Genomic DNA, 26,905 nt, shown 5'->3' on the forward strand with positions numbered 1-26,905 from the left:
TACAGCATGGAGTCTTAGAGCACTCAAATCTTATTCCATGTGGATCTCAAGGGGAAGCAGTTGCTGCTCGTGGCCTGACAACATGCTCTTTCTGTAAATGAAAACATCTTTGTAATCTCTCCCTTGCCTTTAGGGTTTTCTCATTCAGCATTTACCTTTGGTATCGAGAGCCATATCAGCCAGTCCAACATCAATGGTGCTCTGGTGCCCCCCGCTGCTTTGATTTCAATAATTCAAAAAGGCCTGCAGTATGTAGAGGCGGAAGTCAGTATTAATGAGGTAAGGCATTTGTTCATCTGCAGGAGCATTTCAATGTTTTTCTTGCGTTCTGGACTGTCTGTCTCTTCCCACTCTACCTACTCCTTGACTTTCCTTTTTCTGCCTTGTTTGTGGACCGCTCCTGTCATGTTAGATACTCTCTTCCTTGTGTCTTATTGTTGAATGCTTTATTGTTGAATGAGTTTGAAGCATTTCAGACACAGGTTCAGATCAGGGCAATTATTCATTGTAATGTTTTGGCTTACAGTGTTTGTATACAGGCTTGCACTTACCAAATGTAGTATTCCCTGCTTGTAGTGTGTTGATACATTTATCAAATATTAAAGGCTCTAGAAATTCAAAGATTTTTCAGTATGAAGATGAAGTACAGTTCAATAGTGTGTCTCATGCAAAGAGGAAATGTGTACTTTATTCTTTACCCAACATTAAAAAAAAAAAATCTGGGGGCACACTGCCATTATTATTATTATTACTACTAGTAGTAGTACTTCTAATACTATTATTATAGTTATTGCAACCAAGATCCACAGGGACAGGACTGTGACATCATCAGGTGGTTTTGGTAAGATTCATTAGCTTCCTTGGATATTTTTGGGTTTAAAATACTGCACTAAGTTAAAGATTGTCACTTCTTTCATACTTAATTCTTAGCCAAAAATGGTAGTGTATGACACCAGCTTTTTCAGCATCCCAATCTTGGGAGGCTTGAGGGGTTGATAAAAGATAACTTGATGTAATTGTCCTTCTGTTTGACTTCTACCATCAAACATGGAATCGGTTTTTAAACCCAGTGATATTTATTAATGCTGAGTCAAATTCCCATTTCCTGTCATGTGATGTGAGAATCCCAACTTGAAACCTTGAAGTTGCTGCATTGGGTCCCCAGCCAAGTCTTTATCAGGTTCCTTAACGCTGTATGGTTTGTTACTCTGTCCCTGTTTCACATAAGAAGCCTCTTTGATACCTCAGTTGAGGTTGAGGGGCAGAACGAATTATTTTCATCACCTTTGAATATTTGTCTACTTTCTTCTTTGAGAAACTCTTCACAGCTTTCATTGTTGCAGGAAGCAGGCGGGGGGGGGGGGGGAGAATCCATGCCCTGTGAGAGACAGGTCAGAGCAAGTAATGAGGATAAATTAGGGAGAATTCCCATCAAAGGGAGTTCCCTGTCCCTCTAAACATTAACAAAAGGACATTGAAAATTCTTTCATGAAATCACCTTTAACTTGGACTTCCATTTCCCCCCATGGCAATTATAAAAGCAAATATATATTCTTTATCAACATGCTTAGTCCCAGCGGATTTATTTTCGCTTTTAGGCCTTGGTTTTCTGGAAGCCACCCACTGGGCAGCGTATCTGTTGTTGGAACTGTGTTTTCTAGCTAAAAAGCCTGAGTGAATTAGATGTGGTTCATTACTGCGGCATTAGACAGTTCCTACAGCAGTGATCATCAACCTTGTACCACTAGATGACTTTGTGCAACATTGTGGGCACTAAACAAAGTTACAATTTGTAATAATAGTCTGAAGAGGAACTGTTGAAATCCCCACTTCTGCTCTGAAAACAAAGATACTGCAAGATTTGGCTGCTTCATGAGATTCATAATTCGGTGAAAAACATGGGCAACTAGCAGTACTGTACCTGGAACATTTTACAACCACATTGAAACACTTGCACTGATTGCTAGTCGATCTTCAAATGCCATCTGTCAGGACCCCAGAAGCACACCTTCTCTGTAGCGGTGCCTGTCCTCTGGAATGATGTCCCCCTCCCCCCAAGATTTACCCCCCCCCCCACTATGCTGGTATTTCAAAGGGCTTTGAAGACCTGGGTCTTCACCTAGACCATTGGTGAGGGTGTCTGAAGCCCCCTTTAGACTCTGTGAGTTGTTTTCCTTTGGTCCCATCCAGTTTTATAATCCTCCCATCTTTACCTTTCTTTTTGTCTCTTGTAGTTTTCCTTCTTCTATTATTTTAAGCAATTTGTGAACCACCCAGAGTCACTGGGAGCCAGGTGGCATATAAATTTCATAAGTTGTTGTTGTTGTTGTTGAAGTCTTAAAAGGCTCAGCCGTTGGGCTTTGTTAATATGACTTGCCCAGACATTACGATCGGTCAGAGATCTCTCTTAAGTAACTGAGTTCTGTCCTTCATTACTCCCACACTACAGAAAATTCTCCCTCTTTTTTTTTTCTCAGCTTCCATTGTTTCTGCTAAGTCAACAAGGCCTTTCTCTTGAAGTAGGTTTTCTCACTTTGAATTAGCTCATAGTGATTTGAAGTGTTTTAAATCAGATTTTAACTGATTTTTAATTACTCTTCTTAGTTCCCTTATGGGTAATCTACAGTTACCTCGATTTATTGCCACTGTAGCACATTTCTCTAGGCCAAATTCCATGGCTATATCTGTGCTAAAAAATTCTGACAGTATTTGTCCATGACTGAATTTTGATTTCTGATATTATTCTATCATCATCATCATCATCATCATCATCTTTTTTAAACACTTGATTTTTTTTAGAAAGTCAACATATGCCATCTAGTGGTATTACAGGTGCCATGTTGCCAACCTTCATGCTACAGGTAACAGCTGTAGCTTATTGATTGATACTGACTTTTCCTAGTGTCTAAGAAGTGACAAGCAGAAGTTTCATCACTGCCTCATCTTTAAAAATGCATGAACAGTGCATGCCTTCTGTACTTCAGCATCTGTATCCAGTACAAAGGGAATCTGTGTTTTTCATTACTGGCACTATTAGGGCAGGATCCAGAAATATTCATTCTGGGCCTTTGCAGTCCAGAGTCCAGTGCTTGAAAGGCGTAGTGCACTGAGAAATAGTTAATTTGAAGGCTTCCACCTGTCTGGGAATAGTACTAAACTGAACCCATTATTCTAGGGGATATGCTTTTGAGGGCACCTTGAATAGTCAGAGTTTGGCCCTCCCTCACTCCAGTGCCCTTATTGGTTGCTGATTCCCCAAAGGCCTTGTCAGATGGGTTATGGAAATGCTTCAGTTTAAAGTAAATCATTATTTTATAGGCTCCGCTCCTCTTGTCAGCCAGCAACTCAGCCAGTGGAGGAGGAAGAAGAAGAAGGTGCTTATTTAAAGGAGCCAAATCCTGCCCTGCATTCCTTGCAAAACAGGCACATAAAAAATGATAGTTGCAGAATAAACAAAAATAAAATAGAATAGAAATAACTCAAGTATCAACTGTTAATTACAGTTCAGTTTTTAATGCAGTTTTGCCAAAGCTGGGTAGCAGAGAAATACATAATATCTGAGAAGTATTGGGGTAAAACTCGGTGAGTAACATACCCGCTTTGCATATGGAAGGTGTGAGACTCCTGACTAAAACCATGAACAGCTACTGATTGTCAGTGTAAACAATCAGACTAATGACAGGATTCAGTATATGATAGCTTCCTACTAGATTGTCAATTAGCTGGCTATAACTTCTCCACTTCTTAGAAAGAGAATTACGGTTGCATAACTCCTAGCTTGCATGATTTTCAGTATACAATAAACAGGGTTAATCATCAAAATTCTGTAGGATTTATTCATCCCACACATTCAGGATTTATGTCCTGTTCTCCAATTTCTGTTGCAAATTTCACCTATCACTAATGAAGTTTTTTCACCCCCCTTCTCCTCTTCCACTTGTCTCTTACCTTCTATCCCTGTATTTTTAGGATGGTACTTTGTTTGATGGTAGGCCGATAGAGTCTCTCTCGCTGATAGATGCCGTGATGCCAGATGTGGTGCAAACAAGACAGCAGGCGTACAGAGACAAGCTTGCTCAGCAGCAAGCAGCAGCCGCAGCGGCCGCAGCATCAACAAATCAACAAGGATCTACGAAAAATGGTGAAAATACTGCAAATGGAGAAGAAAATGGAGCCCACACTATAGCAAGTGAGCTAAGCTGCAATTAATAGATTGCAAACGGGTTGGTAGACAGCCTGGGCATTGGCTTGTGTACTTAAAATACGGTTATCCCGCTTTCTGCATTAAAAACACTCAAAGCTTTTAAACATTTTTATTTTTTTTAAAAAGAATTTTTTTTTAAACACAGTCTGTGATGTGGACGTTTCAAACATTTCAACCTTCAAGTCAGTCCGATGGGTGAGAAGACCAGTGAAGTAAAGCCAAAAGCGGGGGGAAAACATCCACCTAACATAATGATTATTTGGATTGGTTTTGCAACATACAAATTCGTGGAATCGCACCTTTTTTTTTAGGCCACCATTGTCTTCCTTTCCTTGCTTGCATTTACAACCCCCTCTTGCCTGCTTATGCTGGAAATCCAAACTGTTGATGTAAGGAGATTGTGATGCTCCAGCCACCCCTGCTGGCGAAACAGGCAAATGATAGGGGCTCTCTGTCTCCATAGAAGTGGATATATCTAGCTGCTGTATTCAATGCCAGTTGTGCTGGAAGAGCTGATTCGATCTCTTCCACACACAAGCACATATACACATGTATGTGAGCACACACAGCCCTCTGTCTCTTTGGAGTACTTTTCCACCCATGAGTAGAAGGCTCCTCTTAAATTAGTTTGCCAGAGATCAAAGGCGTTGCATAGCATGGTTCCCCATTTAATGTGAAATGCACTACATAATCATCTTCAACTTCCACTCCCCAGTTCCCTTGATGTAATCCAAATATAACCTTTCGGCATTTTAATTTAAAAAAAAAAAAAACCTCAGGTTTTGATGCTAGCTCAGAATAAAATTGTTTTTAGTAAATCATCTGGTGTTGTTTACTGAGAAATATGTGCTTAATATGCCTTTCTTGCCAAATAAATAGATTACTGAATCTTACCACTGATTGGCCACATAGCTGCAGTATTCAACTGACATTAGATGAACATGATAAAACTACCATTAAGCTGTTTTACAGAGCCAAGAAGGTTTACACAAAACAGATTTATTTTGGGAAACTGCCATCTAGCACCCATCCCAATATTCTCTTGGAGCTTACATAATTTTCATCATGGAAGTGGTGGTGGGGGGAACCAAACATGCACAAAGGCACACACTGTATAAATTTCAAAACTCTTTTGGCTTTATTTTAAGCCAGTTCTGTTATTTCCTTTATTACTGAATTACATTCTCTTTTGCAATTCATCCATTTTTTAAGGATGAAGCAGTGATAAAAGCATTTGGTGTTTCTCTTATCCATCTGTCGTCTTAGCCTCCCCCCAAAATAGAATATCCCATAGGACAGTTATTGAGCTATGGTTATTCTGAATCTGTGGTCAGGTGAGGATTGAAATCACCATCTCCCTGCTTAAAGACCAACATACTATTCTACGACAGCTTCTCCAAACTGGTGCCTCCTAAACATTTAAGGCTATGTATCCTATTCTTCCTGACTATTAGCTCCATGGGCTTGAGTTGATGGGGCTTGTAGTTCAAAACAACCAAAGGACACTCTTACTTCAGGATCAAAACATAGACAGAATCAATGATAAGGATATGGAACCTTACTAAAAAGAATTCTGGTAGATGTGTGCAGATAGCCCATTAACAATATATCTATGAGAGTAGAAAGAGTGAATCAAAAATCAAATAATAAAAGTGATGATATCCCTGGGTGTCCCCTGAGCTGGAGGTACAGCATGAGAAAAGAATTAACAACAACAACAATAATTTAATGGTAATATACTTCCTTTTCTTATGTTTTCTGTTGGATAGATAATCACACAGATATGATGGAAGTGGATGGTGATGTTGAAATCCCTCCTAACAAAGCAGTCGTGCTGCGGGGTCATGAATCTGAAGTTTTCATCTGCGCCTGGAACCCTGTCAGTGATCTTTTGGCCTCAGGGTATGTTTTCCTAAAGAAGTTCAAAATGTAACCTCTCTATTCCAGTTTTAATCCTAAGGAGCATTTCTTCATTTCCATATCTGTGAACTTGTTGAATTGGAAAAGTAATTTTGATTCTGATTAGTAGCAAATGGACACTATCATTAAGTGATATATGAAAGGGGGAATGCAAGAAAATGCAGTTCTGGTTTGATTGGTTGAACAGGAACAATCAGGTTATCTGCCTAAACACCAAGGAGTTTGAATATCTGTTATGTAATCTTCTCTATGTAGAGGGATGATTGTAACTAAACAGTGGTAGTACACCTTTTCTTGATGCTTTCAAGAACACTCCATATTTCTTCTCTTTTCTTTTTAAGCTTTTGGTGGTGTTGGCTGAAAAGGATTGTATTTTTTTTTTAATCTGTTTATTTTGCAGATCTGGAGATTCAACGGCAAGAATATGGAATCTTAGTGAAAACAGTACCAGTGGATCTACGCAGCTGGTGCTTCGGCACTGTATACGAGAAGGAGGACAAGATGTACCAAGTAACAAAGATGTAACATCTCTGGATTGGAATGTGAGCAAAAACATCCATGTTCAAATTAATCTATATTTTCAGCTTCTAACACATGCATATTTGGAGGTGTCTGCTTCCAGATTTCCATGAGAGTTGTGGGTGTATCTTTTATTACTACTGTGGCAGCAATATGCTCATGCTAACTGTTAAAATAGGTGTTTTGCTGAAGTGTCATTATATGGTATACCAGGGATATTAGCTATACAAACTCATTAATCTAGACAACAATCCCGTTTTTCAAAAAGCTTTCAAAATTCAGCAGTCTTTGAAAATTGGTTTGCACTATACTGTGTTGGAGTTATAAAACAGCAGTTGTGCCTGGAATGTGGCTCCAGAGAAGGTGAAGTAACTGGAGTAGTAGCATTTGTATGGGTGAAGCAAAAGCAATCTTTAGCTTTTCCTGATAATCTTGGCAGAGACAGGGAACACATTCACCCCCAATTAAATCTTTGTGCAGCAAAAAACTTGCCCTAGAATCAAATCAGAATGAATTAACTCAGCCACCAGCAAGTCTTTCACAGAGAAGAATAGGGAACAACTATTGCAAGTTCACTAAAGGAAGGGTATGAAGAAATGATAAATGTACAAGAAGATCAGTGTGAAATGAAATATTTTTTAAAAGCTTCTTGGTTACAATGGCTAGCCACTGATCCCTGAGAGAGGCTGTGGAATATTTTTTCTCTAAGGGTATTCCAGATAGGCCTCGTTAAGTACACCTTAGGAGTTTATTAGGTGCACAAAGGTGATTCAGAGTTGAAATGGTCTGCCCCCAGATACTTCATTCTGATCTTATGAGAGGTTAGCAATGTCCATCGGAAGTTAGGAACACTTTAACTGAGGTCATCATGGGATATTTCAGGGTTGGAACATTTTGCACACCTCTCCTCAGGTGTAGCAATTCTTCAAATGAATGGGTTTTTTCCCCTTGGGAGGAAGAAAAAAATGGAGTTGTGATCCCAGTAGCAAGTGAAAAGGCAGTTCCAGGGGCACATCAAAGCCTTGAGAGGGGATGTGCATAATTCACAGGTTACACATCCCTGTACCAAAGGGAGCATGCTCTGTTTGAAGATACAGACTTTTGAAACATGTAGTAATAGAATAATATTTATATTTTTTATCCCATAGAGTGAAGGTACGCTTCTAGCGACGGGGTCATACGATGGTTTTGCAAGGATATGGACTAAAGATGGTGAGAGCAATATGTTTAGTTCTTTTCCTCTTTCAGATATAAAATACTATAGAAGGAATTATTTTAAATACTTTTGGTAAGATCAGCCAAAATATAACTTGGATCCTTTAATTTTCAGGTAATCTCGCCAGCACATTAGGACAACATAAAGGTCCCATATTTGCGTTAAAATGGAATAAGAAAGGGAACTTCATTTTAAGTGCAGGTGTGGACAAGGTAGGACAACATTGATTTATTTGAAATATGTTGTTGCAAGATGAAATTATGAAGGAGTTTAGGGTGTGAAACTTCACTGTGAGCAACTAGCGAGTATGCGCAGGTGCCACTCTTCTTTTGAGATAGGGAAGGGGCAGATGCAGGAATATAGTCCTACAACCCAAATTACTTTTGGGCCTACAATTTATACTCTTCTGTTAGTTAGCTTTTAAAAGGGAATCTATTCTTTAAAACAATATGGTCTTAAATAACGTCGTTTCAGTTGATCTGATAGATTTAAACATATTCAAAATTACAAAGCTATTTTACGGTTTTTCTTCCATTTTTGAATTCAGACCACAATTATTTGGGATGCACATACTGGAGAAGCCAAGCAGCAGTTTCCTTTCCATTCTGGTATGTATTTTCAGATAAAAGGAAGAACAGTTCATAAGCCAATGTTTTGTGACTTAGTTAATAATGGATTTTAACTTTTTTTGTAGTGTAATGTAGTGTGTTTATGGTCAGCGCATATTACCAGCACCACTAATGATTGATATTCCAATTAGTTCAGCTGTGGGAGAATTACAGGCTCTTTTAAAAAAACAGAATTGCTATCTTCTTTCAGATTTCCTCTTTTGACAGAAAAATAAAACTTTTGTTTAATTCACTTTCTCTTGAGTCAGTTTAACTTCTAGTTTGGATCGCTACCAGCAGTGTATTATAGTAGACTGCTTTCTTGATCCTACTCTTAGGATTTTACTTAAAATAATGATTTATCATATTTCAATCTTGATTATACATGTAGTTCTCACTTAATGTCCGTTCATTCAGCGACCATTCAAATTTATGATGTCGCTGAACAAAGGGACTTAGAACCAGTCCTTGAAGTTCTGGCCATTGTAGTGCCCCCCTCCCCCAGTCATGTGAACAAAATTTGGGCACTTGGCAACCAGCTTGAACTTAAAACCAGTTGCAACATCTCACAGTCACATGATCACCATTTGCAACCTTCCCTGCCAGTTTCCCATAAGCAAAGCCAGCAGGGAAGGTTGCAAATTGCTTGGGCAAGTGCCTCTTCCCCCGACCCCGGCCTTTCTTTGCTTGCACGCACCGTACTCTCCTCCCACCACCCTTTCTCTGCTCGTGCTGTTCCACAGCACCCCTCTCCCCCAACACCTGTGTGGCCTGCACTGGGCCTCCCAGGGCCTCCCTCACCCCCCTGTGGCCCCCCCACACTTCTTCCCTGAGATTCCCACTGCTTCCTGCTTAACGACCTGTGCATCTTGGGGTTACGACAGCAACCGGGACTGCCTGGATTGCGGTCACTATGCGATGTGGTCATGTGATGTCGTGCTTTACAACCGCATCACTTAGCAATGGCAATCCTAGTCCCAACTGCCATTGTAGCTCAAGGACTACCCTGTGTTCTTTCAGCACTATATAATGCATTTGGTATACCAGTATTCACACCAAGGATGTCTCCCATATTTCACCTTAGCTGATTTCCTTGCATTATACTTTGCATTCCAAATCCTGTTTCACTCTAAACTGGCCAATCAGCTCATCATTTCCATTTGCTGATGATTGCAAAAAAGATTTATTTCTTCTTACTTTCTTCTTTCTTTTTTGTCAATAGCACCAGCATTAGATGTTGACTGGCAGAGCAACAACACATTTGCCTCCTGTAGTACAGATATGTGTATTCATGTCTGTAAGTTAGGTCAAGATAAACCCATAAAAACCTTCCAGGGCCACACAGTAAGTAATTTTTCTTTAGCTGGTATCCATTTTCTCCCAACCCACCAAGCACCCTCCAAATGTGTTGGGCTACAGTTCCCATAATTCACAATCTTCAGATTCTCAAAAATTCAACCCTAACTCATTTGGAGGACATCAAATGACATCAAATGTTCCAGATGTTGAAGCAGGAGTTCAGCATTTTCTTCCCTGTATGTAAGCTATATTAGGTAGAATTTGTCAAAAGTCAGAGTTCCCAATAAAAAAGTGTCAGCTTTTTAAAGACATGTCTCATGTTGGAGCATGAATTCAGCTAGCCTTCAGGGAAAGCAAAAGTTGTATACATCATTCAACTTTTGCAATTTATATACCTTTATGAAGTCTATATGCTGTTGCTATGGAAGTTGTAGTGCTATGGTGATATTATTTAGAGGATGTTCTTGGGCAGTGGTAGGAACTAAAGTAGAACAAGCAGGAGTTCCCCAGTACTAAGCACCTCTTCTACTAAATTACTTTTTAATTAGTATGTTTTGTGATATTGGCCCCTTACAAATTTAATCCACTGTAAAAATCCAACAGACAGGCTTAATGGATTCTCCTAATATGTCATCTGTCCCTGGATTACTTCTAGCCAGACATTTTTCACTATGTTTTCTACACTGTCCCCTTCCTGTTTTTTGCCGAGGTGGGAAACCATTCTTCTTCCTTTAATTTTGCTGTTTCTTTTATAAAGAAAACCGAGATGCCAATATCCCTCTTGCTGCTCATTTTCAGAATGAAGTAAATGCAATCAAATGGGATCCCACTGGTAATCTTCTGGCTTCTTGTTCCGATGACATGACTCTAAAGGTAAAAGCGCATTGCTGCGCTGGGTGATTTTGGACTCCTGTTGAGAAATCATTGGGAAAGCAACTTCCCCCCACCTGCAGTTGTAGTTTTAACGTTCATTTCCATATCTGTGTGATTGCACTGTGGAAATCACCATTGCCTTCATCTGGCTGAGCCCTACAGCTACATTGCTGTGTGAAAAGTTAATAGCATGCAAAAGGACTTAATTGCTTTCTTAGTCATAAGAGGGTGCCCGCTTATGATAGGATAATAATAGTGATGATGATGAAGATGATGAAGAATAGGATTTGTGCAATAGTATAGTATGAGAGAGGATGAACACTCAGCTTCCACCCTGGGCCTGAGGAAGTAGTCTTTCCCCTGCCAATATGGAAATCAGATCAGCTTGCTTGAAGTGGGGGATGGAATCTGACATCTTTTATCAGTCTACCTCCTTTCCTAGAGAAATTTTGTGCACTCTTTTGTAAATAGTTACAAAAAAGCCTTGATTCTATTTCTTCTGACATACAGCTACTATAAGTTGATATTTCAACAAAGTGAATCCGAATAGAAACCCATGCTTTTAAAATATAATTTCATTCTGAAGTGTTGCTATCTCATATCCAAGATCTAAAATGGGTCTCTCTTTTTTTAAAAAAGAATTAAAATACTGCTTTGTTTTATCCTTTTGCTTTTTATCGTTTTTGCTTTAAAACACTGCAGGATTTATGAGAACGTCTTTACCTAAAATTAAATACGGCTGATTGTGGCTTTCTTTATCCACCTTTCTATTAGATCTGGAGTATGAAGCAAGATAGTTGTGTTCATGACCTGCAAGCCCACAACAAAGAAATTTATACTATCAAATGGAGTCCTACAGGGCCAGGAACAAACAATCCAAACGCCAATCTTATGTTAGCAAGGTAATATGACATGAGATTTCCCTGGGTAGAAATAAAAAAATGAAGCCAGTAATTTGGCTTGCTTAATTTTCTGAGCTAGTCCTAGAAACTGTTCTATCGAGGATTAAATATGGAGACTACGCACCATTCTGCCTCCTTTGAATAGAGAAAGGTTTCAGACCTGTGTCTCAGGATTTTTCTGTGAAAATTTGCAAGATATTCAGAAATGATTTTATAATGTCTTATTTTTCTTTTCTTTTTTTTCCTTCAGAATTTTAAAGTGTAATCCCACTAACACAGGTTACCTCTAAAGAACATACTGGTTTTGCTACCACCGTCAATCCCTTTCCTGACTGGAAATTCTTTTATTTTATTTTTTTCCTTTATTTTTTTAACATGTAAGGTAACATGAATAGATAGAATGTGGGGAAGAGAAAATATAGTCCCTTTTAAAACATTTAAACAAGGAATCAAATTAACATTTATTAAATAGTTTAAAATCAATTGTAAGTGGGTTCTCTTAATATTACAGATCAGATTAAATTGGTTAACATATTCTTTTAAGTCACACCTGAAGAAGTATCCTAGTAATTTATATTTTACAAGGGTTGCCAACCCTTGCTTATCCTGTCACTAAACATATTCACAAACCTGCCACACTGACAGATGATGGTTTTCCTAAGGTTAGGACTTTGAACTTCCACTCGGATCTCCTTAATTCCCCTCTCTCTCCAGAATATAAACTAGGCAAGAAGGAGGTGCCTTGCACTAGCATGCTTTGAATGATGGTTATAATGCTCAATCATCATGTAGCTAACCTAAGCAGTCTTAGATACTATATAGCACTAGGATTTAGCATCATGTACTTGAGTCACAACAAGGCCCTTTTGCTCACACAGTTGCTTGCTGCCTTCTTAAACAGCCAAGTTCGTTTTACTTTCCTTGCTTAATGTTAACCTAAGTTATGGCTGCTTGATATGAAATGACCTGATGTAATGGCTTTTCTTATTCAAGATGGGCAGAATTTCCATCCTGTTCATGAACAACATTCCACATTTTTCCATATCTCAGAAGTTCTGAGAAATGGAGAGTAACAGCCAGTTTTGCGTAGTGGCCACTGAGAGAGAGAAGATGTTACATTTTGAAGTCGAGTCTTTTTATGACTGCGGTGGGATGTAAACTTTATGAATAAATATATAAATTACAGTTAATAATAATAATAATTGTTTTCCTATTGCCTTTGGCAGTGCATCCTTTGATTCTACGGTCAGGTTATGGGATGTAGACCGAGGGATTTGCATCCACACCTTGACGAAACATCAAGAACCTGTGTACAGTGTAGCTTTCAGTCCTGATGGTAGATACCTGGCCAGTGGCTCTTTCGACAAATGTGTACACATCTGGAATACACAGGTATGTCTCCTGGAGTGCTAGTGATATTATCTGTTTATTTTTTCTTATCAAAGGTTTCTTGTGGCGTTAATCAGATCATATGTCATATTAAAAGGATGGTTTTTGTGGGAAAGACAGAAAAATGACATTGTTATGCCTTATTAAATTAAAGTACAGTAGAGTCTCGTTTAACCGACCTTCGCTTATCCGACATTCCGTCTTATCCGACGCCCCTAAAAAAAACACAACAACACGCATAAATCGGCAACGAGAAAAGTGTGCTGCTTGTTTGTGAGCATGAGTGTACTCTTTCTTGTTGCTCCTGACAGTGCAGCGTCGCAACGCAAAAATCGATTGCAATAGGCGCAGTGGATCGGTTTTTTTTTTTTTAACCGCACTCAATCGTTACTGTGTGTTATCCAACATTTTCGCTTATCCGACGTTCTGCCGGCCCGTTTATGTCAGATAAGCGAGACTCTACTGTATTTTATATCTTAGGTGCAGATCATTTTACAGATTAGGCAATAAAAACACTGCCTGTATTTTTCTTACATTCTAAACATTTAAAGTTGATTACTGTGAGTTTGGTCTCTCCCCTACCTACCACAAAGAAAACCTATCTGTAAATAATATGAGAAGTGTTTTGTACTTTCTTCTGCTGATGGGCACTATTCAGTTCCAAATTAACAAAAGTTTTTCAGAGCTGGCTTAGGAATGCTTGCTGTACCGATCAGTGGCTCTTAAAGAAGCTGTGCCTTTTTCACGAAACACTCAGCTTCTTTAAGGGGCCATTGACAAACACAACCACAAGCAGTTTCCCTGCTTTGGGTCCAAATTGTTAGCACATCTAACAGGTTATCCAGCACTGTATTTTACTGATGCATGCTGCAGAAAGAACAGTTGGGCTAATTAATTATTATTGTGCACATTGCTTTGAATACATACTTGCCAGAAGAATAATCAGTTGATACTTACAATAATGCTTTATTACTGTAATGGCGTTATATTATATCCCAACCTCTTTGGTGTTTTTTTTAAGACGGGTGCTCTGGTGCATAGTTATCGGGGAACAGGAGGCATTTTTGAGGTTTGCTGGAATGCAGCAGGAGACAAAGTTGGAGCGAGTGCTTCAGATGGTTCAGTAAGTAAAGCAAAATGAGATCTTATACTTGGTCCTTTAGTCGTATTCCAGTCCCAGGGTGCCCAAATGTGCTGGGTATGCTTGGGTCCTGCTTTACTCCTGTAAAGTGTAGTGTGTGCTTGGGTTTGTGGATTTTTTCCCCCTGCAATGTATTTAATATTTTAAAATAAAAATAAAATATTAAGCAATCAAGCCAGTAATTGTGAGAAGGAACCAAGAGTTTATTCTTGATAACTCTAATATTATGAAGAATGCTCATTCATCAGCATTTGTAAACTAGGGTCTCTATCAATATCAACCTTTTAATAACTTTTAAAGGCAACAAAATTGTTTTCCATTGAAATATTATAGTTATTGGAAGTAAAGGTAAAGTTAAAAAAAAGTCCTTTGCAAGTTGTCTGGGAAAGTAATCCAGGGCATGTTTAAATATTCCCAGAAGCAAGGTTATGTTTAAATAAACCTGATGAAGTTGTAATAAATTTTGAAGATGTGATAAATGTTGAAGGAACTTCTCATGAAATCCCTCACTCAAGAAAAATCCACTCTGGTACCTTCAGGATGTTTCTCAAAGGAACGAATGGTAGGGTTTAGAAATTCCCATCATTAAATGCATCTAAAAAAAACAAACATTTCTCTAGAAACTCAGCATTAACACATCATTAAAAGACATGAAAAAGATTTTGTCTTGTGCTGAAAAGACAATAAAAATAGCAGTAGGTGTACTTCAATGGTGAGAGCATTACAGAATTGGGATCTACTACTGAAAAGACACACTCCTGAGTAACTGCTCACTGTGCCTCATCACATTCATGGCAGCCTGATCAAAAGGTGCCAAAACTAATCAGTATCGTGTCCCTGCCGTCTTTATGGTAAGGACATACAGTACATGTGGCACAGATAACACTACGGTTAGGAACCTAATCTACATTTTCTCTATCTTACTTAAAAGTGTTATGCAAAAGCTTGATTAACCAAAGCCACAATAGCCAGTGGAAGTTAATATCTGTGAGCCCATTAAATGATGGCCATGTAATATGGAAGAATATGACTTGGCACATAAGAGGAGTAAATGTAAAGAGCATGAATTAATGAATGAAAAGAAAGACAGAAAAATAGCTGTGTTGTGGGTTTGTGAAGCTAAGAGAAAAGGGAAAAGTTGTAATATATCTGAATGTAAGTGGGATGATCTCATGGACTGTAGTTGATGAATACAGGAAAGGAACTGTATGAAAGGGCTAAAATATGTGTTACAAAATAGGAACAGTATCACCTGCTCTGTGGAAGTATGTATGTATGTATGTGTGTATGTAGGAAAATAGGACTTACGTGTAGTCCTTGGTTAACAATGGTAAGTGGGACCAGGAAGTTTGTTACTAAGCAACTCAGTTGTAAAGTGCAACTTTACTCTGGCATTTCCAGTTGTGGTTGTTAGGCGGATCCTATGTGGTCATTAGGCGTGATGTCACGTGATTGCCATTTGCAACCTCCTGCCAGCTTCCCCATTGACTTTGCTTGTCGGAAGCCAGGACTGAAGGTCACAAATGGCAATCACATGACTGCAGGACACTGTGACCGTCATAATTGCGAGCCAGTTGCCAAGCTCCTGAATCATGACCACAGGGATGCTGCAGTGGCCACAACTTTGAGGACTAGCCGTAACTCTCCTCATTCAGCATCATCATAACTTCAAACAGCTGCTGAACTAATGGTCGTTACCTGAGGACTACCTGTAATCAGTTGATGATTGTTGCATGTTAGGTTCCAGTGATTGGTTGATAGAAGAACCAGAGATGGGTTTTGGGAAGTCAATGAGAGAGAGTACACAAAAGATTTTGGCTTGAGAATGGTGATAGGTGAATACCTTTTTAGAAAAAGTGTATGTCAGTGTGTTTATGTATTATAATATATATATACATACAGACACACACAAACATATTGTGTGAGTGTCTAATCTAAGAATAAATCTGTGAGTACAAATGACGAATTAATATATATCTAAAAGCATGGTTGATTTGATTGCGTATGATGAAAGATTGAGAAAACTAGTGAAGGATGCAGTAGTGATAAATCTCAAAAAATGAGTGAAAAGATTTTTTGGTTGTATCAAGAGTGGATTTTTGGGAAAAGTGGTCATGGAAGAAAAGAAGCAAAAGAAATTAAAACAGAATTACTGTAGGAAAAGGAAAGATGAATCCTGTGTAAGGTAGATGACACTGGAACAGAATTGAAAGAGTGAAAAAAAAAAAAAACATTACACATTGCCCCAGAAGAGTGTTGGCATTACACTAGGGATGTTTGAAAAAGGATTATTGGTAGAATGATGAAGTAAAAGAGGCCATAGATGAGAAAAAGTACATATGAGAAAATGATTACTACAAAACATGATGATAGATAGATACTGTTTAATGTGCATAGAGGGAAAAATATAGGTACAAAGCTGGAAAGTCAAAGAAAGCAAGGAACACTTAAGATTAAAATAGAGAAAATGCTGAGTGATTTTGAATGAAATTTTGGAAAAGGATAAAAACAACTGAATAAGATGTCTCCAGCAGAGCAAATGAAATTCAAAAGAAAATTGATGAAATGATTTGGGATGGAAACTAAAATAAGGGAACGGTAAAAGAAGTATTTTAGGGTTTTGTAAGGAAATTTTAGTGATACATGAAAGAGTGAATTGAAATGAATTCTGTGAATGTTAGTGTCCAAGAAAAAAATGGATAAGTGAACAAGTAATACTTAGGACCAGTCCTCGAAGTTCCAGCTGTCGCAGTGTCCCCATGGTCATATTGCAATCTGGGCACTCTGCAACCAGCTTGCAATTATAGTGTCACAGTGTCCCACAGTCACATGATCATCATTTGCAATCTTCACTGCCAGCTTCTGAAAAAGTCAGCGGGGAAGGTGGCAGGAGGTCACAAATGGTGACCATGCAACGTCGCACTTAATGTCTCAGGATTCACTTAATGATGGCTGCCAGAATTGCTGTCGCTAAGTGATGTAGTCACATGGCGTCACGCTTTACAACCACTGCGCTTAACGATGGAAATTGCGACCCCAATTACTATCGTTGATGGAGGACTACCTGTATGTATGTATGTATGTGGTGTTGCTTCAAATTACATAAATTGCCAATTGAACTGTAACAGAACAAAGACATAATCTATTTTAGTTGAAGTGCAAACTTCAGGTTTTAATAAAAATGCCAACAGTCATGGGGAAAATTAAAGCAAATGGGAAAGCCATGGTGTGAATAAGAGAATAAATAGTTAAAATTTAGTGAGCAAAATCCATTCATTTGTCACTTTTATTCAATTTCTATTTGGCTCCAATCTGTATTAAACTCTCAGCATACAACAAAATAATACAGTTAAAATGTCCATGTTATAAACATTAAAACTACTGCAATAATAATACGTTCAGTTTAAAGATCAGTTCAAAAGCATCAGAGTATCAGTAGTTTATACCAGAAGGATAGAAGTTATTATTTTTCCACTCCTTAGCCCCTTGAATATGTGAGTCATGTAAAACCTGTTATGTTTATAAAGCACCTTACTAGACATTACCAAACTGTACAGTTTTTTATGTTAATATTTGTGTTACTCCATTTTACGTAGCTGGAGGTTCCTGAACTTGTTTAGGGCACTAGAACAAAATGTCGTCAAGCTCTCTCCTTTGAAAAGCATTTTCTAGGACTGCCCTAAGCAGAACCCTTGAGCTTCGCCACCTAGCATGACAACTCTTGCTGAACGAGTTATGTTCCTAGTCCCGGTCTGGATCAGGGGCTGGGTTCACACATCTGGGCTGCAAAAATCCCTATGACCATCAACTTTATTTATTGACAAATGTGTATTACCAATCCATTTGAGGGTGATGGGTTACTTATGGCCCTTAGGTCCTACTTGTTGAACCCCAAAGGTAGAGTAAGTCTGTGTTCCTTATCAGTTATTCCTACCATGGATATTTTGTACTGCACGGTGTAAGTGATTCCCCAGAGTATGTTGATAGATCCATCAAGTTTCTTATTTTAGCCAGAAGGCTGTCAGTATTCAACATCTGTGTTTGCTAGTGTCTGGAATGCACGTTAATCAACAACCAGAGTATGTTGCTGATGGTGCCCAACTCTGGCTGCATTTTTCTTGGTCATGGGAATTCAGTTCATTCCACAAAGATACGACAGTGGTAACTGAAATGGCTAGGAACTTCTGCTGATCCTCTCCTGTATTTATCAAAATGCTTTTGCTTTTTTTTTTTTTTTTGGCCTGTGATCAGGTTTACTGTACATATTGTAATGTGTATAATACAAATAGTGCACATTTTCTGAATTGTAAGATGCCTGGAGTCTTCTGGGAGTTGGTTGGTGTCCAAATCTAATAAATCTCTGAAATCCCTTCCCCCCCTTTTTTCTTCCTACCTCTTTGCAGGTTTGCGTACTAGATCTACGGAAATAGCGCTACTAGTTGGAAGCCATGGACCGACTATGAATGTGTACATAGCCAAAATGACTGTCCCCATGACCCATGTACTGCTATTGTCCCAACTGAACCATGGCCAGTCCACTACAGCCAAACCCGAAATAATTAAATACATGTACTGTACATTTTTTTTAAAAAAAGCAAACGATTATACCCTGAAGAAGATGACAGAGTGATGTCACAGCTTGTGAAGCCTGTTCACCAAGTGCTGGAATTTGCTGCAGCCCCCCCAAATTTGGAAGTGGGAGGAAATTAAAAAACAGGACAAGAGAGAAAGAGAACCGAATTATACAAGCAGCCCTTTGAGAGTATCAGATTGAGGAAAGCGATGTATGGCTTCTTTTTTCTTTCTTCTTTCTCCTCTTTCCTTTATTTTCACCCTTCTTGAAACTTTGAAAGTTTTTTTTCTCCTTTTTCACCCCTCCACCCCCACCCCCAGTTAGGTAATGCGCAGTTTTCATGTACAGGGAAAACAGATTTGCATACCCCTGCAACGGTGATTGGTTCATTGCTTCTTCCCACCATGCTCTTAAGTTTTACTGATGCTGAAAGCAAGGATGTGAAATCTTTCTAGGTATGGTAGATCTTTTCACTAAAAATTGGAGGGAGGGGAATCCTTTTCGGCAGTTCTTTTGAATTCCTCATTTTTTAACTTCATCGACATCTGGCAAGTATTACGTATATCTGCTCCCGGTTTAGATAAAGAGGGGGAAAATAACTCCCATCCTGACAAATGAGGATCAACATTCCTTTATCTTTTCATCAGATCCAGTAGTTACAAGCTCAGATGCTGCCCCTTGGCTTCTTATGGGTGATGACCGTCCCAAAAAGCAGCAGTCCCTGACTTGAGACATTTCTGCCAAGCCTAAGAGGGTACAAGATGTAAGAGGGCACAAAAACTAAGACTGAGAGGTTTGGAATTTGATACCCACAGTAGGGAGTTGTGTCAATGGATTTGTGAGCCTGGTGATATGGTTAGTAAGCCCTTGTGTACCCAGATCCTGGGGATGGTGGTGGTAGGCTCAGGTAGTCCCAGCTTCTGTGGTCTGTACATTCCAAGTTTAAGCAAAAGACAACAAAACTGAAGAATTGGATCCTCTCTTTCTTCAAAAGCATGATCATAGTCCATGTGGGTAGTGCTGTGAAAAGGAAAAAACTGGTGGGGAGAGAGAAAGGGCTTGTCTCATACTCAGTTTGCCAGATGTTTCTGCTACAACCTCTGCATGAGTTTTCCCATTTTTACTCAATATAACCAAATTCCCAATTGGAAGTATTTCAACCTTTGGGGACAGCACTTATTTTTTTTTCCTTTGTACAAAAATACCCTTGAGGTCTCTTTGCTAAGATTTCTGAAATAAGGCAAGAAGTTTACTATCTTCAAGATATTGATCTACTGGAAGTTCACCCCACCCCACCCCGCAAAAGATGTTGAACAGGGAATTGAGCAGTATTGCAGCAGTGCTTAAGATCCACTGTGTTGGTGAAGTTCCCAGTGAACAGCTGCTCTTATTTTTTAAGTGAAAAGAAAGGAGGAACATCCTCTTGGCAAAACTCTTGCTTCATGCTTCTTTAAGTGTCAAGTGATTGAGCTTCCGTACAAGAAAACAGTCTTGCACTAATTTTACCCTGTTGCTCCCATCTCACCATTTTTTTTTTCTTTTCTGTGTACTTGTGTCCTTTCTCTTCACGCCACACTTCAAATTTAGGTTAAGTGTAAGCTGCTATTTGTTTTTAGGGAGAAAATATGATCACTACTTTAGAGTGTCTTTGTTTCTGATATCAAGTCTTGTTTTTCCTCTCTTCACAGCAAGAGGGGTATCTGGCCAACAAGCTCAAAACAGTGGTAGCAACAGTGGGACATTTGTTGCAAAAGTACAGCATAAAGGCAGACCTGTTTCACTCCCATTGATGCTTCAGGTTTTATGCAGCTTCCAACTTCTTAAACAAAAAGATGTTCAAGGTTTTTAAGATTTCACCTGATTTTTACCTAAAGGAATGCTTTGCACTCATTTGCTTTGCAGAGGCCTCCATTTTAGATCGCTATTTCAGTCACAGCAACACAATGCAGAAATACTAAACTTCTAATCTTTTTCATTTTTGCTACTTCTTTCAATAGGCAGTACACAAAGCATGGGCCTCCTGAAGATGCAAACTGATCCCCTCTTCGTTTATAAATTATATACCACATTGAATTCCCCTTTCCCTCTTTCCAATGAGTTTTTTTTTTTAAAGTGTATGTGTTTTAGACATTATTACAATGTGTGTTTCCTTTCTTTACATCATCAGGCAGGGAAATGCACACCAAAGCTTAATTGACTTAAGGCCCAGCTTAAGACCTAGTTTCCAAGGAAGGAACTGCTGCTTCTGCAGTAACCCCATTTTCTTTGTAAGACTTAGCTCGATCTTTCATATTCCATTCTGGCTTGTGCTAAATCGGAGAACTGCATCCCATTTTCCCTCTTTAAGAAGTACGTTCTTTCAGCATTGACTTCTGCCACCTCTGTGTGCATGCCCAGAAACCAGATCTTGAAGCAAGTAGAGTTCTGCTTGGTAAGGCAACCACAACCATTTTAGCTGACTTTTAATGCACCATCATGGTTACTCTTAATGGGGGATTATAAAGTTATGCACAGCATTGTGAGAGAAGAAAAAGAAGATTTATAACCATAAGGACAGTTGTTCCATCCAATGATACCTCTGTATTAACTGTTTATAGGGTTTGGGAATAGGCTTAAGAGGTTAAGAATAATTTTCCCTGTGAATTACAGTATGTAAGAAACTTAACCTGTTGAGTATCTGGCACTTGAAAAACCTTGCTTTTTACCGGTAGAGGTCCAGGACTGTGGCTGACCTCTGTCATTATTAAAATAATTTTTTAAAAGTTTAAAATATGTAAAAAAATCTGTGCAATAATTTTAAACTGTGCTCCCAGGAATAGACACAAATGTGTTTTTTTGGGGATTTTTATTTTGAGTATATTTAAACAGCATTTTCTTTTCCTTTAGCAACACAAATGTCAATTGCACTGAACTTAAATCTTTTAAAAAAAAAAAAGTCAGAGGTGATTCTTGATAGTACTTTTGTATTTTGATATGGACAGTCTGTTCGTTTTTCATACAAGCTCTTGAACTGATGTTTCAGCTTACTTCAAAAAAAGTGTATAAAAACGAGATGGTGTTTGAAGTCTTTTGACACAGCTGCAAGATTCCACAGCAACGTTCATATTTCTGGTTTTGCAACTGTTTAGCTCTTGTTCTTTTGGTTGGTTGGTTTGTTTGATTCTAGCCATTTAAGTATGATATAGCATGTAGACTTTATTGAAGCTTCATTATCACAGCTGTGTTATCAACCAAATCCTGGGCTGATTTCCCCTCCTTCCTACATAATTTTGCTTTTAACCCAATTCAAGGAAGACTGTTATTTTTGTGGGCCAGATGCTCAGTCTTGCTCTTGAGTTCCACAAGCCACATTCCAAACTCCAAGTCCCACACCAGGCAAGAGGGAGCTTTATTTCCATAGCCTGCAGACCCTCCCAGGCTTTCTGTGTTTAATCCCACCAGAAATCATTACTGTTAAAGACTATTCTATAGGAAATAGAATGGTAGCCTTTGGCTGCATTTCAGAGATTTCCTTTTATCAGATCTGTTTGTACTGTATAGCTTTCTTCTCTCCCTCCACACTACAGCTTCCCTGTCCTGTATCAATCCCATAGCATGAGTCACTTGTGAGCGGAGGAGATAGCAGCACAGCTTTTAAAAACAGGTGTTGGGATGGGGAAAAGGGCCAGATGGTGACAGGCATTGAACTGCAAGCCTGGAACTCTCCAACTTTTGGCTGCTGTCCTTTTATCAATGTGCCACAGTGCTGCTCCATTTTTGAACTGACTTCCTTCTCCTTTTTAATAGGAGACAAAACTTTCAGAATGTGGTATGAAAAGAAAAGTTTAGCACCATAAAAAGAGCAACTCAAATAGCCAAGGCAGAACAAACAGAATGGAAAATCTCCAATGCGGTCATTCCTCATTCCAGGGTAGAACTACACATTAGGTCTCTCCATCTTGTGTTTTATTTGCAGTGCTAGTAAAGATGTGGACAGCATTTGTGAGAAATATCACAGTGTTAATTAACTATTGCTTGATCTTTCAGTCACTCTCCCACCATCGTTTTTAACTTGTATGCCTGTGCAGGTTCTAAAAGCAGAAGTAAGTCTGGTTGAACAGGGAGCACTGGTGAAGATGGGAAAGGTCAGATCTTTCTTCATACAACCTACTCTCCTCTATAAGAGTTCTTCCATTCAAATGACTTGAGCAAATACAGCTTTAGGAATATTAATTTCCCATGGTTTGATTCTACCCTGATACTGGTTAAGGTCTAGATCTGGCCTCCCCAGTCTGAGGCCTCTAGATGCATCAAATTACAGCTCCCTGAATTCCCAATCACCATGGCTAGAATTTGGATTTTGCCAAGACTAAAGACGCTGATTTATGCTTGGGCATGCTGTGAAGAAAAATCCAAAGCACAGGTTGAAACTGGCTTCATGGCTGTCAACAGCCTGCATAAAATGAACATTCATTCTAGGAATGACACAGCCATGAAATGTTTTTAAGGCATTTTTTATCAACTACTACAGTGGTTGAAGTTTGTTGTTTTTAAAGTAGCTTGGCATTTTGGATGAGCGTTAAGTGGGAAAAAAATTGGGGGACACCTGTTAGTCTTGGGACAGACTGCTAAGATGTTATGGGCAGCAAAGGTGACGTGTAAAAAATGTGTGCAAATGTATCTCCACTATTGTTAAGAAGTTTTGGCAAGATATTGACCATTAGGATGTGGCTATGATGAAACATCTGCCTCCATTTTCCTTAATACATTGGGTTAAAACTATTTAGGACATCCTTCCCCAACTAGGTAACCCTATGGTTAGAGTGTGTATACAATTCCTACAATTTGCAGCCAACTAGATGGTTGTAGTGGACTGTGGGTAGTTGTTGCTCTAATACATCTTTGGGCCACCAGCTGAAAGAGGCTAGTTTAGGATTCTTATTGTTACCTGTGGAAGCTTTAGTTTGTTCATTGGCTATTAAATATTTTAAATTCACAGAGAGGCCTGTAGCTCGGAGCCTCTTTCTGGAGACTTGGTTCCAAATCAGTCTGTGGTTTGGGAGGCAAGGTAAAATTAAAATACCTTGCGTCCAGATAAAACAAACTGAAAACTGCTTGTTGATTTTTATGGTAAGCTAAATGTGATTGAAAAGGACCAAAAGTTTATACTGATTTTAATTTTCTTTACTGATTTTCTGCAGTGCTAATGCCTTTCAGAAAAATTCAGCAGCTTTGTATTTCCTAAGTTCTGGAGTAAAAATATGTAAAGTCCAGGTAATTTTCTGCATTTTTATGCTGTGACAATTGGTTTTTGGAACAACAGCAAAACTGCAGTATTGCAAAATTGTCATTGGTTAGGTTTTTTTTTTTTTTTTAAGATAAGTTTTAAACTACAGCCTTTCCATGAAATGCATAATTTCAAAGGAGAGGGAAAGGGTTATTTGGATATTTAGAAGCCCTTCTCAGGTTTGTGGAAGAAGCTCTCATGTTAAACACCACAGATCTGTGTGCATAAGAAGCAAAAATTAACCTTGGCTAAGCAAGGGAATCTGGAACCTGGGGATTTAGGAATGGATTTCAAAAGTACTTCCAGAATCAGTAAGAGGAAGGGAGTTAATTCTGAATTTTCCCAAAAGGGGGCAGCATTGTGGCACATGGGTACTGACAAAATCTTCATAGTTAAGTCTAATGGCATTGATGTGCAAACAGGCTAAAGGACCAGCCCATACCAGTAACGGAAGAGCCCACATCCTCTTGATTTTATTCCATATTGCATTCTGACTTTCCCCATCTGGGTGTCAGTTGCCCAACTGCTGTTCTGCTTCTCTCAAGCATCCTCCTTTAAAACATGTGTTTTGTTGGCTTTCTGCATATCAAGATTTATGTGCAGAAGTTGAACAGAGAGAGCAGGAAGACACCTAAAGAGAGCTCTAGGTTTGGACAGCAGCAAAGGTTTTTGAGATTAAGTGCTTTGAACCTACCATTCAGAGGAAAACACAGCTTTTCTGGTCTTTCCCTAGATACAGATAGATGCCTAACTGTCAAACTCATAAAAATCACGGCCGCAGATGTCAATGCTGCAAGAGTTGTCCAGCAACCATTGCAACAGAGCCTTTTAGGTTCCAAATGTTGAGGTCAATAAAACAAAACCATGATTTTATCACCACCTAGACTGCTGCTTTCTTTTCTTTCCTCCCCCCCCCCCTTCATTTGTGGATAAATTCAGGAAAACCTTCTGTTTCGTTATTGCTTCTCTGATGTGCTTTGCAATCTTGTTTCTCGACAGGCTGCGGTGAACAGGTCAGTTACCTATAACACAACAGTGATCTCATTTTTTCCTTTCTCCTGCCCACGCCTTCTCCTTCTCTCCTGACTTTGACATTGTAGTTGTAAAAAGGTTCAATCTGGAATTGCAAATATTTGGGGTCTACTTCGTGATCCTATATCTATAGCACTGGATAAAAATGTCTGCACCATTTCTTCAGTTATATATCCAGTTAAATTACAAACGTGTACCAGTGTAAAACCAGCCCACGTGACAGTTTTTTTTCTTTGCTTTTTTACTTGTTCAGAAAGACTTTATTGTTCAGTTTTCATGATTTATTGTCTAAAGAAGACTGATATAGATGTTCTATACTGTCCTGGACCCATGTTAATTACACCTTTTATGATGTACTTTGGTTCCACATCACACAATGATTTTGTCCTAACCCTGCCCCCCCAAAAAGCTCTTTCTTAATCCTTTTCCAGGCACATTTTTCTGTTGCAGGTTTCCCTTTGCATTGTATTGCTCTGACAAGTGTAATTTGAATCAGATCTGAAAGAGGTCCAGAATAAAATATATTTTGATACGATGCTAGTTGCATGGGCTCTTTTTATTCCTTTTAAGGATTTCTTTTTAAAAGATCAGGTGGGGAATGCAGAGAAAATATCCCCCCCCATGGGAGGGGCAGCTGGGCGGCATCTTCTCCATTCAAACCCCTTCTCCCTCCTCCTCCTTCCTGGTCATGTGACCCAGTGGACAACATGGAGGCCGCCCATGCTTCCCAAGACGTGCAGACAATCGGAGATGCAGAACAAGCATACAGCGTAGGGGAGTCTGCAAGGAATAGTTTTAAATAGTTTTTAAAAAGTCAAGATGGCAGTTGCAGCGGTGTGTTCAAAGTTCCACCCATTTTTTATGTGCATCGCCCACAACACACCAGTGGGCATCACGTCCACCATCTTGACTTTTTCAATCATTCTCTGTGGACAACCCTGGCAGAGCAGAAACATACAGAGACAACATCTTTACAGCCATTGTGATGATAACTTAGACAAAAATACACATGCTGATTAGTCCCTGGAGGAAAAGCATGTGTGCATGTTCATTCATTCATAGAAAATACAGATGTTTCCTATGGCCATTATTGGTAAAGGAGCTGGAACAAATTCCTGGATTCGTCCCTGTATCTGGTCCCTATCTTGCTTGTAGTGGTCCAGATAGCAGTTGATAACTCCAAGGTTGTTTTTATTTTTTATATATATATTAACTGTGACAACATCTCTTGAGCCCATAGAATAAATCAGACTGGCAGCTACAGGCAACCAGAATTGCTGTCAGCACAATTATTAAGCCATGTTTCCCTGATCCAGATATTTTGTTTTGGGAGAGGAATATTACTAGTTAATTACTTTATAATGTCTGTGATGCTCTTTCAAGACAAAGAGCAATTCTAAAGCGAGCATATGTAGAGGTACATGAAGGCATGAAAATCAGAGTATGGAAATTCTCACAAGCAGCAGGTAAAGGAATTGTGTTCCAGATGACACATTAAGTTGAACACTTCCTGGCAGAGTTAAAGGGGTCATGTCCACATGACCAACCAGCAAACAAGTTAGAGTAATAGATTTCTTTAAGATTTCTACTGGCAAGGTTGACATCAATCAGAGGGCGATTCTCGTGGATCAATGACATGCAGTAGTTCTCTGAATAGGAAAGCCCTGGATATTTGCTGTAATATATGAAGTCCAAGATTCAGGTGTGACATCTACCTGGTACTACATAGCACAGTGGAACACAACTTTGAGTTACAGCTGGAAAGGATTAATTTGTCCCTTTTCATTCTTTCTAACCCAACAGAAAGTTGGAAAGAAATATGAAGGATTCTTTGTCCACCAATAGTATAATTTTCTGAAAACTGAATAGAATGGGATTAAATTTTGTGTAGTGGGAGATGTCCCACTACATAAAAGAGATTGAGAATGGGCAAGGTCTAATCAAGGGCTGTGGAGGAAAAAAT

The 26,905-nt window shown here is 38.9% G+C and overlaps 1 protein-coding gene across 3 annotated transcripts in view; it reads left to right on the forward strand.

Annotated features, from left to right (window-relative positions):
- Positions 1-25,477, forward strand: part of TBL1XR1 (TBL1X/Y related 1) — a 212,291-nt gene extending 186,814 nt beyond the window's left edge. For all 3 annotated transcript variants that reach the window (XM_007430292.4, XM_088131780.1, XM_088131782.1), the window contains 13 exons: positions 134-279; positions 3,970-4,189; positions 5,974-6,106; positions 6,525-6,666; positions 7,792-7,855; positions 7,974-8,071; positions 8,407-8,467; positions 9,690-9,811; positions 10,565-10,639; positions 11,414-11,541; positions 12,768-12,933; positions 13,952-14,053; positions 18,475-25,477. In XM_007430292.4, coding sequence (XP_007430354.1) covers positions 134-279; positions 3,970-4,189; positions 5,974-6,106; positions 6,525-6,666; positions 7,792-7,855; positions 7,974-8,071; positions 8,407-8,467; positions 9,690-9,811; positions 10,565-10,639; positions 11,414-11,541; positions 12,768-12,933; positions 13,952-14,053; positions 18,475-18,501 — 1,484 coding nt within the window. In that variant the 3' untranslated portion in view covers positions 18,502-25,477. The remainder of the gene's footprint in view (positions 1-133; positions 280-3,969; positions 4,190-5,973; positions 6,107-6,524; positions 6,667-7,791; positions 7,856-7,973; positions 8,072-8,406; positions 8,468-9,689; positions 9,812-10,564; positions 10,640-11,413; positions 11,542-12,767; positions 12,934-13,951; positions 14,054-18,474) is intronic.
- Positions 25,478-26,905: the final 1,428 nt, after the last annotated feature.

The sequence above is a fragment of the Python bivittatus genome, unplaced genomic scaffold (genome assembly GCF_059951505.1).
Source record: "Python bivittatus isolate LINGU-HERP-01145 unplaced genomic scaffold, Pbiv_v1 ctg000980_np1212, whole genome shotgun sequence".
NCBI classification, from domain to species: domain Eukaryota; kingdom Metazoa; phylum Chordata; class Lepidosauria; order Squamata; family Pythonidae; genus Python; species Python bivittatus.